Source organism: Platichthys flesus, chromosome 13, assembly GCF_949316205.1.
Source record: "Platichthys flesus chromosome 13, fPlaFle2.1, whole genome shotgun sequence".
Lineage (NCBI taxonomy): Eukaryota > Metazoa > Chordata > Actinopteri > Pleuronectiformes > Pleuronectidae > Platichthys > Platichthys flesus.
The window spans coordinates 22,097,197-22,116,773 of record NC_084957.1 but is presented as its reverse complement, the minus strand read 5'-3'; the positions used below and the strand labels follow the sequence as shown (position 1 = coordinate 22,116,773).

The 19,577-nt window shown below is 39.4% G+C and overlaps 1 protein-coding gene across 2 annotated transcripts in view; it reads right to left on the bottom strand.

Annotated features, from left to right (window-relative positions):
• Positions 1 to 19,577, bottom strand: part of kalrna (kalirin RhoGEF kinase a) — a 123,386-nt gene that overhangs the window by 23,982 nt on the left and 79,827 nt on the right. For both annotated transcript variants that reach the window (XM_062402400.1, XM_062402399.1), the window contains exons 39-40: positions 12,501 to 12,579; positions 11,500 to 11,667 (exon numbers count right to left, since the gene is read on the bottom strand). In XM_062402400.1, the coding sequence (XP_062258384.1) occupies positions 11,500 to 11,667; positions 12,501 to 12,579 (247 nt within the window). The remainder of the gene's footprint in view (positions 1 to 11,499; positions 11,668 to 12,500; positions 12,580 to 19,577) is intronic.

Below are 19,577 nucleotides of genomic sequence, written 5' to 3'. Positions count from 1 at the left end.
ACACAGCTGAGTGCTGTGACGTCACTGCTTCAACCTCTCCTCCTCCGCAATGAGGCCGAGCCATAGTGTGCTGCAGTCAGCTGATCACCACTAACACCTGTTAAAGCACGACACCAGTCATTGGGCCTCAAGGTTGGATTCTTGCCCTCGGAGACAACAGTACGACACTAAGTGACTGAAGTGTGGAATTTCAGCATAACATAAAAAGGGACTATAGTGGATCAAAAAGCTCCAAAAAACATTAAGAATATAAAATAATTTGAAATATCCAGTGCAAACCAGGAGGCCAGGATTAAGTTTTCAGCACACCTCTTCACCGGAGCGAATCCGAAGAAGCAATTTTCGAAACACCAAGTTAATCGCTGCTTTTGTTCTTTTGTAAAATGTTTATTGAATCAATACTTTCAAGGCTAATATCCTGGTGTGCAAGTGTCCCATCTCGGAGCAGGGGAGGACCAAGGTGCAGATGCCACACAAGGAAAGTTGTAAAGACATCAAGTGCCCCTATGCTCTGCAGCAGACAAAGATAAATCCCCCAAAAAGTCCAGACTAAATGTAAGAAGGTATTGGCTCTGAACAGTAAAAGACAGGGGGCAGAATCATGAAACTAGAAAGAAAGGAATTCTTATTTTTCATGGAAAGGCATTCATGTTCATCAAACAACAGTAGCTATAGCAAACTTAAAAGTCTGTGCAAAGTGATTTTGAGATGGGTGGGAACAAATGAAGAAGTAAAAACTATAAACAGTGTGTCATTTGTAGAAGAACCAGACAATCAGCCCACGATGTGTCTTTGTTTCACATTCCACAGTTTCAGCCAAGATAAGGAGAAGGAATGAAGAGTGCCAGGAAGGTAGAGATGAACTAACGTGACAAAACCTGACACATCCCTCTGATTGGACATCTTGAGTTGTTGCAGAAACCACATCAGCTCATGTCTCTGTCTTCTATAAAGTCTAACAGTTTATGTTGGTGTTGGCCTGATATTGTATAGTTTAAAGCCCCTTTTCAACATCTGGCTTTTGTCTGCTGTGGGAAAGAATACAATCTGCATTCACTCCCGGGTTTAATGACTATTGGTTCCGATCGGCAGTGACGGAAACATTGCACTCGCGTTAACGTGCCCATTTTCTTCTTCTATATTTTTGCAGTCTAGACACTGACACTCCACCTTTTCCAGCACAAAGTAATGACAACCATATCGCTTTTGGGGCATTAGCGTGGAAATAACCATGAATGTTTGTGTAAGTATTGAGTAGGTAAGAATAAGGTGCAACAACAGTTTCTTGTTGTTCAAAACTCTTAACAGACAATACGTTTTCTGGCGCGTTCGTGACATCGAACATGGCTATAAATCCTCTAGCTGCGATAGGAAAGGAGGCAATTACCTTTTTTTGTGCGTTTACCTGTGTTTAATAACCCTGCTAATTTTGGTGTAAATTAAAGTAAAAGGTGTTTTGTATCTGTTCCCGACAGCGACATGCAAACTCCAACACAACAACTTTTTGATGCGACAGTCATTCTGACGGTGTTGATACACAACTTTTAAAACTGTCCCTTAGTTCACAAGGCTGGACAGAAAATGTGATAAGCTCTGACAACGATCATCATCAGTCGTCATTAAGTGACGTAATCGGTCGGTCTGACTTAATATAAATGATATGTCCACATAGACAGTAACAGTTTTGGAGGGAATGTTGCAGTGTTAGTGCTTTGGGTAACAGTGAATTGTGTGTGTGCAACAGAAGACTGCAGTGTCACAGTGATGGCAAAAGTCAGGTGAGACCAAACAAGGAAGCTCTTGTTCTGCAGCCGATGGTAATAACAGACAGTCTACTGTTAAAATCCACATCACTCACTATCTTTAATCACACACACACACACACACACACACACACACACACACACACACATACACACACAGATCTGATGTCCAGTGTGTGGATACTAAACCAGCAGTATGAAATGCGACAGAGTAAGACAGAGACGGAGCAAAAACCCTACCACTCACACAGTTTCATTCTCTCATTCTGCAATTTCACTAGAGACACACACGCATCCACTCGCAACATCTCTACTCTTTAAATATTTGTCTTGTGATCATTTGAAACTAGAATTCACTCAGTAGACCTCAGCTCCATATACTCAAGTTTCCCAAATTTGTCTGATTTTATTATCAAGATCCATTAATTATTCTGAGAAACTTGTGAAAATGTCAACAAAATGTTATGTTAAAATAACCTTTCCCCAAAAATATTGTTTTCAAGATAATGAAAGAAGCAATGTCATATTTGTAGAAGTGAAAAGTATTGTTCACTGTAGCTGTCTTTAAACTGCCTTCTCTCCTCCCATCTTGCTTTTTGTCAATGACAGGAAGAGACAGTAATCTGGGAAGATGACATTCCTCTCATACCTCTTTCTCTCTCTCTCTCACCTTCCCTCTCTCCTGTGCCATCCATATCTTACAAAATGCTCAGCTACACAAACCTAATGACTTATAATTATGACTCTGGTACTATGTGTTACTAATCTAACGCTAAGATGGTTCAGTTTTATTCAGTATGAAACACTATATAGGGTTAGGGTTGTACCATAATTGTTTTGGAAGCATATTTATTTATTTCAAGTAAAGATAAAAAGTAATGTTTCTTCTTTAGTCTTTGTCTTTTTTTCTTAATTTTATACTTTTGTCATATTAACGATTTATTGACTCTGTGATACAGGTTTAGACTTTAAGAAACATTAAAATGTAAATTGGAGAAATGTTGCAGTATGTGCACAAACATCTGATAATGACCCTTTGGGCCTCGTCAAAGGAAGTAACAGATTCACTTAAGACTTTACAATAATACAAGCATATGAGTAACATAACAACACAATCAATAGAAGTAGAATAATGAGTTATACTAGTGGAGGTCCATCCTGTCTTAAAGGGCTCGGTGTGAAATAAAAACAACATGCTTGTTGCTGACGAACTAAGGATCTTGGTCCCATATAACTTCAGGCTACATGAGTCGCTTTTAGCTTAAGTGTTTAGTCGGAGGCAACATTTTGTTTTCACAGCTGAAAGTCTGAACATAACTTCGTGTCTTTGTTCCATTTGATCTGCTTAGTTTTGATTTGCACCATGTTCACCAATTTCCCAGGAAATAACTCAAAGATCTTTATGAAATCAAATCCAACAATTTTAGAAACTGAACAGTTGTGTCACTCTGCTGCTGCTGAAAACCCCCGCGTCACTGATAAACGAAAACTATTAAAGAACTGGACCTAATTTAAAACAGGGCTTGAGATGAGACTGAATGAACTGAAGCACAGCTGATGAAGCAATGTAGAGGGAAGACGAAGCTAATGCAGTTTCTGTCCATTATCTCTTCTGCCAGTGTGTGTGTGTGTGTGTGTGTGTGTTTGTGTGAGTGTGTTTGCCTCATGGTCAGTGTAGTTTGCTGCCCATCATCAGGTTTAATGGCTGCTGGATGGGATGCAGGATCTCTTCACACCCCCAACAGTCACTTACTCCATCAGTGTGAGTGAGGAAGTGCCTCTGTGTACAAATGTGACTGAAAAACATGCAATATCAAAAACAGCAACAACAAATGGCTGACCCTTTCCTAATATCAGAGAGAATAAATGCAGGACTTTATACAAACTGTACAACATGTTTTACAGCAGGACTAAACAAGGATGTTCGCTGTAAGAGACACATCACCGGAACCAGTCTAACCAGCCGAGCTCCGATGCTAAACAATGATGTCACGATTATAATATGTGATTTACATACTTTTAAAATAGGATGGGCAATGGAGGGAATGCTCAGTTATTTTGGGAAATACAGAAGTGGAATAAGGGACGTCTCCCACTGAAGTTCAGGGGAAATATTACTTGTGCAGCTTCACAGGATATAAAACATCAGCGCTGCAGAAGCAGTTTCATGACTAATGAAAGTGAACTCATCTCAGTGTGAACTTTGGGTGTGCTCACATAGGTTTGGCCGCCTAGCTAGATACTTTTTTTGTCACAGGTTCAAACACGTCAATTGAAACCAGTGAAAACTGTGCAGTGAAACCAGAGTAACCAGTTCTGCTACATATATGCCAGTCTGTGCTAAGTTCAGAGACTCAGAGGCCAAAGTCCAGCGTCTGTCCACACACAGAGCTGAGTTAACGTTTAGCTCATGAAAGCCTGATGCTAACCTGAATTAAAACACGATGCATGTGCTCCTAAAGCTGCAGTTCATGGAGAACCGGCGAGTTGTTTTCACCTACACTAAAATATCCTGGCTCTTTGCATTGTGTCAACTCTTGCTCTTATCAAACCCTTACAAAAGGTCAGTCTGGAACTACGCACAGTGGATCGGGCTGCCTGAACTGAGTGAGGAGTAATGTGAGCTCTCTTCACTGAATAAAACCACTTACATGAGACTACTTCAAAAACTTCATGACTTCAGAGCTGCTTAAAAACTCATCACGACATTTTGGCCATTTTCCCCTAAATATCCAGACAAAAAGCAATAAACAGAGCTGTCAGGTCAACTTATAGGAAGTGATCCTTGTGAAAGCACAATGATCTCTCCCAAAATATGCATTGTAAGTTGACTCTTCTCCAGACACTAAAAACCACATGATTAGGGTTGTCGGGGTAGGTGGGGCATCAAAATCCAATGCACATCTGGAAAACTTTATAGATTACCTCACTAACCATTCCCACTGTTCTTCGATGATGGAGACATATGTATCTGGCTGATGGAGAAAAGTACAAATACATCAAGTACAAGATGCATTTTATATGATCCTTTCATTTATTTCTCCATTTAAACAGAAGGCTACTACCTGCCAAATGAACAACATCCTGACATCAGACAAAGCCTGTCTACAAACAAATCAATGTCAAGACTTAATTGATGATGACAGGACGTATGTTTGTTGTAGAAAACTCTTTAGAATGCTCACCTAAATTAAAATGTGAAACCAAAACTAAGCAGAGCAAAGAAAACAAAGGCAGAAGCACAGCTTGAGCAATATGCCAAATGCAAAGCCAGCATAATTGATCAGGTGCTGGTTGATGTAAGGATCAAAATGAACTACCGCTCACTAAAACAGCTTCAGATTTTCTGGGAAGAACAATCTCCTTGGAAATAACTTATTTTCCTTAAACTGCTAGTATTTCATTCAAAAACAAACCCTACAACTGAACACAGAATAATCTTATAGTCGGAGTCCGAATATGTTCATTAAGGTTTTGTACATCCCCAAATTTGAATCTTTCTAGGCTGTACTTATTATTTGAACAATAGGGGAAAACTTCATATTCAAACTGTAATGACCTGTTCATGTCTAGCTAATCAGACATTTTTGATCCGTCAGAGGGTGAACACTGTCAGCTTGGCCTGTAGCATGCCCTCTTGACCTTCATCATAGTAAGCCAGTAATACTTTGTTTTTCTGTTTTGCTATGAAAGTGGAAGACGCTGGCAAGGAACAATCATTAAACGAAAGCATTCGAGAATCTCGTCTTTGTACCATTGAACTGCCTCACAACAAATCTGCAGGTTCCCATATAAGCTTTCTAGACAAGTGTGGCAGTGGAGGAGGTAGTGTTCAACCTTGCCTGACTGCATGCACGGGTACAACCACATTCAAAGAAATGATGTGTCATGTCAAAATGCATTAGAACTTAATTAAGTAAAAAAAGCAAAAGCACTACTTTGAATGAAACACCCTAAAAACCACAACATGATTGTATGGACAGTAATCGGCTGTAAACAAAGATTACTATAATGACACCAGTGAAGTCCAGACAAACAGTTGGTAAAAGGCTCTGTAATAACCTGCTCCAGTACACACACACATATCTAGAAGTATACACTTTCCCTTTGCAGTGGCAGGACATTGCTCAATCGAACAGCGACAAAGAAAGTGTCTCTCTCACTTTCCGTCTACTTCTCTCTCTCCCTCTGTCAGTCTGACCGTGTGACATATGGTTTCCTGTTTGACGAGTCACTTTAAATTTCAAATCTGTTTCCACTGGCAACAACACATATCAGGATTTCAAAAAGAGAACAATTACAAGAATTTCTCTCTTGTTCGTCTATGCCTCCTTCCTTCAGGTGTACATGGAAAACTGCATGACCCCCCCCCCCCCGAACACACATCAAACACACCTAATGCCTTAACCCTGAGCCTCACTCACACACATTCTGTCCATGTGTCTACATCTCGCCCCACCTGTACCATTGTAGCAGCAGCAGCAGCAGCGAGAGAGGATCCATTCACAGCAACGGCAGGCTCGCTTCATCCTCGATCACACACACATCCTACACTCAAAGCTTCAAGTCCACACTGCTGAGAATCACCAGAGAGAGAGAGAGAGAGAGAGAGAGAGGTAGGAGGAGTCTGCACACACGCACACACTCCCACATCTTTCTCAGACATTGGGTTTTCCTCCTTCACATACGTATACACCTCACTTCTCTAGAACAGAGGTTAGTTTATTGTGGAGGGCTAGCGAGTAGGGACTCAGGTTATGTGTGTGTGTGTGTCTTTGTCACACTGCAGACTTCATGTATCTTTTGAAGTAAAGGCTTTCTGACATACAAACACTGGTGTCTGTTACATAAATGCCCTGTAATGTCTATTCAAATATGGCAGGACCATATCTGATAAAGCTGCACAGCATTTGTTGCCGCAAGCCATGACACTGCAGGTGAACTGTGGCAGGTTGGACAATAATATTACATTAACTCCTGACTCCTTATTCTGATCCATAACGCAACTGTTTTCAGCCCTGAACAGCAGGAAGTTCGAGAGTAAATTAAAAGAGAATCTATCCACTGAAGAGACAGACTTTTCCCGCAGGAGTTGATTACAGAGAATAAAACTGTGGACAGAAGCACGATTCCAAATGAATGATAATGTTGCTCTAAGCCTCCTGGATGTTTAAACTGGCAGCTGTTTGCTGACAAGATCACCTTATCAACTGAGAAGATGAGACTCTGTCAGCATTGTGTTCACAGCTTGTTTCCACTGCCCCCAAGTGTGACTTCTCAGGAATGATGAATGAGCAGGATGATGAGCTACACTCAGTGTCTTTTCAGGTCTTAATGTTAGAGAAGAGGCTCAGGTCCTTATCTCATGACGGCTCTTTCTCCATCCTTTCCTACATTTGATTACATTTGATAATTTTTTCCATTTTAACATTTAATGCATGTCTGTTCGTTAAAGGAATCCCTCCTCCTCATTCTTTTCTTTCCTCATTAAATGTATTTTCCAGTGTCTTGCACAAAAACAATTCAGTAAGAGGGCCAGAAGAACAAAGATCACTGCATCAACCATGCTGTCAATGGAGTACCACATGCAACCATGCACTCACAGTCAGTTATACATATTTACCCCTAGAATCTAACCAGGACAACCACAGTCTGATCTGCTGCCTTATTACTGGCAAGTGCAAATGTAGCTTTCATCAGACTTAAAAGCCTATTATTATCGAGAATCCTGCAGCCTATTCTGCTGGCCACTGTCCCTCAGCAGCCTATGTTTATTGTTTAGTTGGTTTGCAAAAGTAAAACTATGAAAAGACTACTGAAAGTTAACCATAAAACTTAGGGAAAGGTATGTATCAGGGAAGAGCACATTCAACTTTGGTTGAGATTTGGATCAGATTAAAATCACAAGACGCTTAATAAGCATCTAGTATTACCAATTTCTGAGCACTTCCTGAAAACTAATTAGAAACAAAGCGCAATTCAGTTTGAATAATGTCTTCAAATGGACATGCTACAAGATGCCATTCCTTTTCAAGCACAATCTTTATTTATTAATCCAATATTTATGTTAGGGTTGGACCAGAGTGGTGTACCTACACTAAAACAAAGGACATTATTCAATCCAGGCCATGATTGAGTGAAAATGTTGGCCCCGTTGTATGTGTGTGCACCTTGATGAGCACTGCAGCAGCAGGTAAGACAACACACATGCACATAACCCAGATAAAGTTTGCCCAGCAGCTCTGTTCCCCTGCAGTGTCCCATTTTACACACAGAGCACCTCTGATGACGTTCTACAGCTAAAATAATACTTAACTTCTGCAGCTATGTCTTCACACATCCACATCAGCTAAAGTCATTACTTTCTGGACACATTTCACGACATGAAAAATAGACTAAAGGAAAAGCCTATATTTGCTTTTGAATGTGGACCCACATTGTGCCATACAATTGTGCCATAGATTACGATGACAATCTATGGCACAAAACCATCGAGGAGCAAAGCAACAATGAATTCAGAGCTCTGCGCAACAACATCCTTCTGCTCGACTTCTATAAACTGAACATCTATTCCTTTCTAAGGATTCATGAATTTAGGTTTTCATCTTTATTTGGAACAACCTGCTGCTGTGAGTGGTTACTTTTCAAAAGTGACTCTTGCAAAGACCCTGAGAGTATTTGGACCAATCCGACATCAGTGCATTTAAAAATATATAATAACTATTTCGAGGAAAAGAATATTGCAATTTTACTTTGTTAAAACAAATTTGCTTTAAAGACGTGGTATCGCATTGGTACACATAGATGTGCATACTAGCCAGTGACAGACTTGTAATTTTCTGCATTGTCTGAGACATTTCTGATGCTACTGGAATATCTCCAGTCAGTCAAGACTAAAAGACTCAAACTTGTAAAATCAACTAATAGTAGCATCATCGTCATTACTACCAACTGAAATCTGATGCCTCGTCAGAGACAAGAACCACCAACCAACAGATATGTTCATGTGATATAAGTTCAATAATTTAGTATGACCCTGGTAGGATGTTATAAAAACAACAGCCCCTGAAAGGAAAAGTTTCCCTCTGTGTCTTCACAGTCAGTGAAGTGAGGACAAGGAGACCTACTTTACAAGGCAGTCACAAGACTCCAGCCACACGCAGATGGAGGGAAGGGAGGGAGGGAGGGAGGGAGGGAGGAGGCTGAAGTTGAATGAGGCAGAGGTTTATTATTCACATTACTTAATTAATAGTGACTCTCATGGATTAATTAACAGTTTGACTTAATCATTAACAAATTGAGAACAGTTGATTAAGTCCCCAGCAGCCTCCAGTCATTTCACTTCTGAGGAAACAGAGGCTGTTTCTTCCCATTTCTGTATTTATGCCCTCAAAAATCATGGTTTCAAGGTACATAAAGCACTCATAGAAACCGATCCTTGATGTGAAAGTACAGATGTTTCATGTGACAAGTTTTCTCAGTGTGTGAACATGTCTTGCTACAGCAGAAAATGTACGGTCTACAATAAAATACAAAATTGATGAAAAACTCTGGTGATGCAATAACGAAAAATATTTTCAGTGCAGAAAATCTAATTTGGAAGACTGCTGTGGACCATTGACAGGCATCTGTGTAAAACTACTGCAACTAAAACAGGCCGGAATAGTTTGTCTGACCAGAAGCTTGTCAGGTCTCAGTATTCCCTAAATGTATCAAACATGTGTGTTTAGGTGTTTATTTCCATGTGTACCGGTCACAGAGGTTTGATTTGCATGTCTCAACAGCAACACAAAACATTCCTCTCATCAGCAAGAGCAGGAAACACACTATGACCTTGTCAGGCAAATCAGGTGATCTCATGCTGAGTGAGTCTGAATCAGAAACTACAGTGAAGAGAACATATACTGTGTATGTATGTCTGTGCTTAATGTTATGTTTTTGCAGTGGTTACTGTATATTCATTCTAGAACCCCTGCAGAGAGATGTACAACACCTCTCTACATCCTCCCGTTTTACAACAACTCTGAGAGATGCTTTGTAAAATGTGAATGGAATCATCAAGTCTCAGATCAAGATGAAATTGATTCTTGACTATGTGAATCTAGACTAATTCTGAGCTCATTGCTGAAATCCAGCCTCAGCGAGTGTCCATAAATGTTGATTCCATCTGTAACATAAAACCGATGTTAACTAAATGACTAATATTAATTCTCAGCATTCACTTCCTTGTCAATGCAAAATGACTCCAGTGGGATGAGATGACATCAGCTCATCCTTATGACACCTCATATTGAGAAGCTGCCGAGGAGCATTTCCTGTTTCCATCTGAGTTTATGATCTCAACATCATCAGCACAATCTGTTACGTGTCAAGACTTTGAAAGGACAGCTGGAGTTCAAAGGTTAAATAAAACAAGTGCAGGGATGAGCTGCAGAGCGCCCTCTAGAGGACCGAACAGGAACACTTCATTCTGATAAAAATGCAAACTTGTGTGCGAGAGTGCACGTGCTCAGAAACTGTGAGGAGGTAACCACAGCAACTGTGCATGCCATTTAATTTCTTCTCTGTCTCTAATACTTCTGTGTACAGCGGTAACCAGGGTAACCATCAAGAATTCTGTGTTGCCAAAGACCCCTTTGTTCACGCTCAAAAGGTTAATCAATATGAAGCAGCAAAGTTCACAGCACAGAAAAGGATTAGCTCATCTTATCTGCTGAGTAGAGAATGTCTTATTGGACTTCATTGCCAGGTTCTAATTTGGTACTTTATGCCAACATGTTCCATGATCCACTATTAAAAACAGATCTATATATTCAACAAAGTAGCATATCATTGAAGTCCTTATAAAAGTCGTAATAATAATACATTTTGTGTCCTTTTTTTTTAACTTGAGCCAGATTTTCAGGATGACAGGGGCAAGATTTTCTCTACAGACATTAAATCTGTCCATTTGGTGTTCTTAATAATCACTTAATATCCTCGATCAATAAATAATGCAGGTATACATGATGACCATTTAACATTTATTTTTAGAAGCTCGGTCTGTCTTGGGGGAACTTGATCGATAAAGCAGGGCGGGTTTCATTAATATTGTAGTGTCTAAATCTCACCAGTAGTGGTCAGTGCAGATCTGTTTCCATGAAATAACTTGACTCAAGAAAAATAAACGTTCTCTGCATCTGACTGGCTTATTATTCATGAAGGCACAACGAACATAATGAACCTGAAGGAGTTATTACATTTGAGAGGGTCAATTTTAACTTTGCACATTCTCTACAGTTCCCTCTTCTTCGCTCCTGAACGTCAGCATAATTCATCACAGCTGGAGGTTTAGCTTCCTTCGCTACATACAATCAGGCCTCTTTGTAGCACTTTGAACTGGAAAGCAACACTCTTTTAAGAGCTGCTGTGTGTGTGTGTGTTTGTGTGCGTGTGTGTTTGTGTGTTTTCTGACTCACATTGGGACTGCAATTCACACAATCCTGTGCTTTAAATTCATTCATAACTCTGCACTGTGTGTGAAACTATGTTGATTTGAAGTTTGATATGAGACAGCATGTGTGCACTTTATTCACAGCATCTTAATTTATTCTGTTTGGATTGGACCTCTGTGGTCACTTCACGCCATAAACCCTGAACCACAGTAGGAGGGTAATATGTATTATCATATTAGGTATCTAAATAGCAGCAGTCCACTGTGGAAGGTTGATTTGGATATCACGTTTGTTGTTCCTACCTTTTCCCGAATTGAAGAAACAGTCCATCTCCACGCTGGAGCGTGAGTGGGACACGCAGAGCGCAGAGCTGGGAACCAGTCCCTCCTGAGGAGGGCTGCGGTCGGTGGTTCTGACCAGATTCCAGCCGGGCCGCTCACTCGGCCGCTCCAACAACTCGACCGTTTGACCTGGTGGGAAGAGCAGACAGGTGTTTTACAGCGAGTTAGATTCAAAAAGTCTAATTTGAAGCAATTTAGAATGTTATCTTGGTAAATATCATGTAGTCCAGACACAGAAAACACAAGCGGCAACATACCGTGACATCAGGCATTGGTTTGTAGGCTTACATCGCAAGTTCAACATTGTTTCTGACAGTAGAGGCCAGCTGCATTGGCCCATTGGACACTACTAGCTGTCAATCACACTGTATCAACTTTATGGTCTATTTTAATCTTAATTGGACCAAAATTTAAAAAAATTATCATGCAATATTGAAGAAGACTTGAAACTAGAGAATGATTCATAAAGTCTTTAGGGTAAATGATGTTTACTGATGTTATCAAGTGAGAAGTAGAGTCACTTTCTTATAGACTTAAAAAGTCTACTGTTAGGAATTTAAATTCTGGCTGGTATTTGGGTCTGACTGAAACTATTTGCAACTAAAGGGGGGGGGGGGGCATGATCAGTTTGAATCAGATATAAGGCCTTTATACAAATGATTAAAATAATAACCCTTGCTGCTTATTGTTAATAGTGAATTTTATAATTGAATGAGTGTAAGGGAATAATGGTTTAAATTCCTAACACTACCTCTGCTGGTGATTTAGAGAACCCAGGTTACTGGCACTTCTGCATTGGCTTAATTTTCTGGACACAGAGTTTATGTCGATTTTTATACTTGATTCTAGCAGGTATAACTTTAACTACAGTCTTTGGAATTATTTGTCTACTGTAGAAAACAAACTGAACAGACGGATCCAGCCTAAACTTTGTATAGAGGACTGTGTAAAGTTTGTCTCACCTGTGCTGACAGACATCTCCGTGCTGCATCCTGCTGTGAAGTCATGAAGGACGACCGTCAACTCACAACCACCAGAGAGCTGCAACGAGACAGAGAGGACTTTGAAAATCTCAAAACATCAGTGCGTTTTTTGAACAGTGCTTTCAAGCTGCACCTTGCGTGGCAAATTATGTCAAATGAAGAACCTTGACAACATTTCAATTGATGATGCCCTGAGTTAGGATTGACATCTTTGTTCACACATTAAATATTGAATATTTCTACACTGAAAAATGAATGATAAGTGCATAAATATGCATGTACCTGTGAAGTTAACAGTGAGTGCTGAACAGGTTTGTAGAGCCAAAAGTATTAGCTTAAAAAAATTCACACTTCAGATTTTACAATGTTTGCATGTTGAATGTTTGCAGAGTTAAATCTGCTCCAGGCTGAAGGAACCGGACGAGCAGTTCAGCATGAGGGCACATATCCCTGACTTTCCTTTCATCTGTAACCAATAATATACGTTATCTACAGAAAAAAACAGGACTTAAAATGAATAAAAGCTGTGAGAGAGTGAACAAGGACCATTAGCTGGTGTGTTTTGAAACTGTGTTTACGAACAAATATGTTTTAGTTTTTTTAAGTTAATGAAAGCTTTTTCACCTCCATCTACACTAAAACCAGAAAACGTAGATCACATGACAATCCACATATACTGGGCATGTGAACAGGAAGTAGCGCACTCTGCCTTTGGTTGCCTACTTACAGCAAATACTAACAAACGAGGAAAGATAATGGAGAAAAGTAAGAACAGGGATTTGTTTTAGGGACCACTGCATTAGTCGAGTCATGACTGATAAGAACCAATAAGGAGGCAAATGTGAGGGACCGCGCCATTGTTTCAAAACATCTACATTTTTGTGCTTCCAGACTAAAACACAGGCCAGGAGTTCCCAAACTGAAATGGGGCCAGCAGTGTTTACACACCTCCTTTTCGGTTGCTTGAAAACTTTCAGCAATAACATGAATTAACTGAAGGACAGATAGAAAATAGGAAGGTTCCAAAAAGCTGCTTAACTTCTTAAATATAAAGCATGTGAATAGTGAATGAATAAATAGAATAAAAATGGTCAGTTAAAAAAAAAAGTCATTAACAGCTTTCACGACAGAAATAGCATAATTGTTAAAGTACTTGAGCAAAGAGCAATGGCTCGAGGATGTATACAGTATTTATGAATATATATATTTAGCATTAGTTTCATACAAGACTTAAATGTGGATCTCAGAGAGTTAATCATTGTAAACTTGAAGCTGCAGTTGAAGTGATAAGGTACAGTCTACAGTCCCTGCTGTAAAGGTGGAGCTAATAGAAATTCACAGACACTTGATAGTAATGCATCTGACGTCATTCTGCTGCAGTGTTTGCCTTTACTCATTAAACTGAAACAGCTAAAGACAATAAACAAAACAAAATCAAAACCAAGTACAAATAAGGCACAAAGAGTGGAAAATAGAAGGTAACAGAACAAATGCAGCTGAAATGTGTCTTTGAAAAAAAACATTGAAAAGACTGTGCTGTTATTGGGAGATATGTTAATCTGTGTACTGTATAAACACAACGTCAGCTGATGGGCTGTTTATCCTTCACTGTGGTTTTTACCAAAGTAAATCACCTGGACCCTGGATCTGTCTTGAGTTGTTTTATAACTGCTGATATTAAAGAGCAGGAACTGTTTTTTGTTTCTAAGTCACAGCAACCATTAGCAGATGTTAATATGAATGTAGATGTCAGAACTCAACAATATAGAAATATATATATAAAACTTTAACTGATAGAGTGAATAGAAGCCAAGGTCCAGCATTCCTCTAATAAATTCACATTTAAAATCACTAGATCCAGATATTGAATTTGATCTGCACCAAATTGTATACAAGTAACCAAACAAACCAACAAACACACAAACGGGTAAAAACGACCTCCATAGCAGAGTTAATAATACCAAATACATTGAGTGAGTCAATGATAAACTTCATGTCGCAATAGTTTAAAGTAATTATTGAACGGTGTGATCATTTTAAATCAGGCCATTTACTTATACCTTAACTTCCTTATCTTTGCCTTTCTGCCTCATCTGCTCTTTTCTCCTTGTCTTGGAAAATGTCAGCGAGTGTGTGTGTGCGTGTGTGTGTGTGCTTCAAGCCCTCTTTGCCAGGCTAAATGTTACCTAGCAACAAGAGCCCCCGTTTCTATAAAAAGTACAGGTGATGTTATACCTGACAGATGGCCGTGCGTACACACACACACACACATACAGAAAGGGTCAGTGCAGGTGTTTTCACTTATTCTGGCTGATTAGTCTCCTGCTCGGGTTGAAAGTGGAACTATCCTGGAAACACCCTGATGTCTGCATACAAAGAAAAACTCTATGTGCTCCATTTCCTGCTTGCTATATTGCATCATGCACAGCAAAATCTTCCTATCGGCTTATATGGAGCCATGGAAACATGACGAAGCTGAACCTTGCGGCTGAAGTCAAAGGGCAGTAGGTAGTGAAGATGCTTTGGTAATCTTTAATCTTTCCACAGCGTTTACGTGTTGGCCTGAGAGTATCGGCCTGAGACGCCTGTGTGTGGGGTAGGAGCCAGCAAACCCGATGGCACCGATACCTACACGGTTTCTTAATTAGTAACATTTCTGCTGAGATTTAAATCCGAATTTGACATCAAGTAAATCCAATGGCAGATAAAAACCCACTTTCCAACCAGCACATGTATAAAGTAAAAATTTGTGGCCATTGAACATCATTTTGGTGTAAACCTTATTTCTCTTCATCGCAGATTCTAACCTGCTGGAGTCTGATGAACCTGAGTTCATACATCTGAATTTGAAGTGTTTTAAAACCAGGAATCGATATACGCACTTTAAAGGACCCATCGTATGCCCATTTTACCACAGTTGATATGGTTCCTTGGGGTCTTAATGAAATGTCTGTAACGTATTCTGGTCAAAATACCACAAGGATAATTTAAAACAGCACCTTTTTCTAAAACAGCCCTCCTCAGATTTACCTGTTTTGAGTGCACCGCCCCCCTCTTACCCACCGGCCCTGCAGCCAACCACCAGAAGGCCACTGTCATGTCGTCCATCTCTATGTACAGTCTCTTGTTTGGAGCCACAAACAAGCATCAACAACACCACATGACTTTCAAATCAACTGAATCAGACATACAAGTTGCTAAAATTGGAGGTTTGAGGTTTAGGACATAACATCGGTAACAGTTCAACTCCAGGACAATCAGCTCATATCTACAAACACAAGAACGTTGTCCTCACATGAAGTAGGTATCTGATTTTTTACCTCCTCTATTCGGTATCACTCAATAAGGAAACATATTTATAGAGTGTAATCAACCAGTCTTTTAATGTTGTAAATATGTCGCTCAATACAAAATGAAAATGTTTTTTGATATCCAGGTTCAGTAGATGGAAATTTACATTTGTTTGTATAAAAGGGTGTTTGGAGAGTAAATATTCAAGGCTTCATCAGACAAAGAAAGCAACAAAACATCCTGGATCTGCATGTTTATCCAGATGTGCTTCAAAATGATTAATGATTTCTTGCTCGGGTCATGGCCCACCCCTTCAAAACAAATCAATTTGAAATTGGATGAGTAGATTTTGAGAAATCCTGCAATGATAAAACACCACCCCACAGCAAAAGGATAGTAAACTTCATCTGCTCATCTGCTTGGTCCCAGAATGAACACATTACTGTCAAGATACAAACTTTGAGTGTGACAGATTATGCCAGGTCGGCTTGCGCTCTCCTTTTTAATCTGATGGTCGTGTTTGTTTGTGTGTTGCAGGGCGTCTCTTGTGCTCTGCTGCTGTCATATGACACATTCTTTTGTGCACCAACAACACACACCAGCTTGTGATGGTCATATGTTAGAGAAGAGAGAGACTGAGTTAAGCAGAACAAACGTGCTTCACCTCCTCCAACAGCAGAACAAACGGAACCGGTTGAGTTCGGGAAAACTTGCATGTCATTCATTGGATGAGGACGCTGAAGATTTTATTTTTCTAGAAATGTGGTAGATGTGCCTCAATGTTCTCTGTGTGCATGGCAGGCTTCATTTATCATTAGCCCTGTGTGCCTCAGTGATAAGTTGAAAAATACAGAGCTATGGTTTCCTTAAACACAAAGGATCCATGTGAGTGCTTTACAATGATTCTCTTTGTAACCTTAGACGAATTAGCAGGATTGAGTTTGACAATGTATATTTAATAAAGTCTGCACATATGCTCACTGAAGCTTAGCATGGATAAATATGATAACTGCAGAAACTAATTTGGTCTTTAAAACAAAAAAATCATCGACTTTACAGGACGGTAGGAGCATATAATAGGTGGCAGATCTGTTCCCTTTAATATTGATCTGCTCCATAACACCACAGACGTACAGCACTTACTCAACACGCTGCAGTCCACGTTGCATGAATTATCAGAGTTCTACTCCCTCCATGAGCAACGAACACAGTAAAATACCCTGTAGATGGTTTGAACTAATGACAAACCCACAAGTCAAAATTACTGCTGCTTATTCACTTATATGGCTTGATGTGAGTGGTGCACATTAACAACATTTACCATGATTTGAAAATCAGTCTTATAAGTAGCCTTGTATATTACAGCTGTAAATTAAAAGACGCCTGAAAACTCATAACAGGAAGTACATTGCTTACTCTAGAGATGGTTGCTCAAATACTAAGAATGAGGAACGGTGATGGTGAAAAGAGCAGTGATTTCTTGTATTGGACTAATGACGAAATGGAACTGTTAAAAGAAAAACTGAGTTTTGAAACCAAAACTTATTTTTTTACATTACATTACATTACATTACATTACATTACACGTCATTTAGCTGACGCTTTTGTCCAAAGCGACTTACATTTTTAGAACACTCAACATTTATGAGGGGCCATTTTAGGGGTTCAGTATCTTGCCAAGGACACTTAGGCATGCAGATGGGAAAGAGTGGGATTCGAACCGGCAACCTTCTTGTTGCAGAACCCCCGCTCTATCCCATAGGCCACGCTCTCCCCATTTTTAAAACTAATTACTTAGAAGTAGGCGCTGGAAAAAACATAATAGTGTTAACAGCAGGTCCAATTATAGCAGCTGTGATGCTCTTTTAAATTAAATGAAAACGTAATAGTGTAGATGTGGTGTGGTTTCATTAAAAAGTATTTGAGGTCCAAAGAGATATAATCATTCAGCAATGTCTAAAGTTTAAAAAAAGGTTATTTGTACAGTACTTTCTTCAAATGCCATGACAAGGCGTCCCCAGATTTAACTGACTGTATATTGAGTATTTGCTCCTGGAGCAGCTATGGCATTTAAATTCTATTTACACAATTATGCATTCATGTAACCTTGTTCAAAAATAGTTATCATTATTACAAACATCTAATAATATAATAATTATGATGTCATAATCAAGCTAAGTTATTTAAGTTTAGATATTTTAAGCACGTTTGGTTATAACACTTTTACTTATGGGTCATTAATGGATTAAAATAAAACACCTTTATGGCAAATGCAGACTTTAACCAGGGCTCAGTTCAATGGGATATATTTAGAAATTAAGTTTCCAAATTGTTTTACTATTACGAGTTTAGAGTGTTGTACTTTATTATTTAAAACAATAAACTTTCAATGAGATTAAATCTCAAAATCAAAACAAATGAGATCCGACAGAATAAAGGCATTAGTGTTTATAATGTGTGGCGGCTTCAGCCAGTCAGTATCACTCTTAAGTGCAGCACAGGGTAAACATTCACAAGGTATTAACATTTAAAATATAATTGAAAATCTTTCTGGGCTCTACTTGTTAATAGGGGTTGAACACTTTACACGTAAACCAAGCAAAGTGACAGGGCTTGCTTATGTGGAAATATTCGATGGAAAAGGACCACCAACCCCGTCTCCAAGGAATCACACTCATATGATACTAATTTTCAGGACTTGCATTCACTGGCAGCGTTTTGTTCCAGTGCATGAACTGCGTGCCATATTCTCATACCGCAGCGCCTGACTGCAACACTGAAGAGTCGAGCTTCATGTTCTGTCTATTGCTTCTCGTCAAATTTGACTTTTTCAATATTCATCAAAGAACAAAAATCTGCCCTGAACGCAACCAGGCGCTTTTGAGCTGATCAAATTCAAAAACAAAAAACATTCATCAGGTATTTTTTTCCAGGGGCAAAAGCAGTAAAAAACCACTGAGAAAGATCAGTGGGTATGAGAATGGGACGATCAGACGATCAGGCAGACGGGCGGCTGGACAACCCAAAGACATAATAGTTCTGTAGCCAGCATAAAAAGTAATTTAATCACAACAACAGGCACACAGTGGATGCTGCATCTTTCCTGAGTGAAAAACTCCCTCATGTCCCAAGATTAAATTGTGAACTGCAAATACACCTCTATTTTGGAAACTCCTCCTTGTGTCAACAGAGTGAAGTTAGAAAAAACAACGTGGACGCTAAGATAATTTCCAGTATTTAGGAACAGGACCTATTGCTCAATGTTGTCTACACCATCAACAAACCAGCAGGGTAGTTCAGTTAGAGTGTTATATTACAACATATGGAATCAACATACATCTATGGTGAATGTGGTGTGTTGTTACACTAGGGTGCATAAACACAAAACAGTTTTATATTAAGATAATATGTTGTGCGTTAAAATGAATTTTATTACAGAAGTATGATCCAACATCACAGTGTCTGAAAATACGGCAGCAAGAGTAGAAAAATTAAATATGTGTGAGCTGCTATGTCTCAGCCAGTCAAACTGTGCAGTGTGACCAATTACAATGTTTTCCCTTCTCCACAGACGAAAAAGAAACCCGGCTGAAAAAGCAAATAGTCTGCAGACACAGTTTAAAAACCACTCAGACCAACATTTAATTCAAAAGCAGCAGCACAGACGCCTGTAAAGAGAGCTAACGACTCCATCGCAGACACGATGTGTAGGTGTTGAAACATGAAGTGCACTGCACTGCTCGCACAGTGAACTCCATTAGTAAC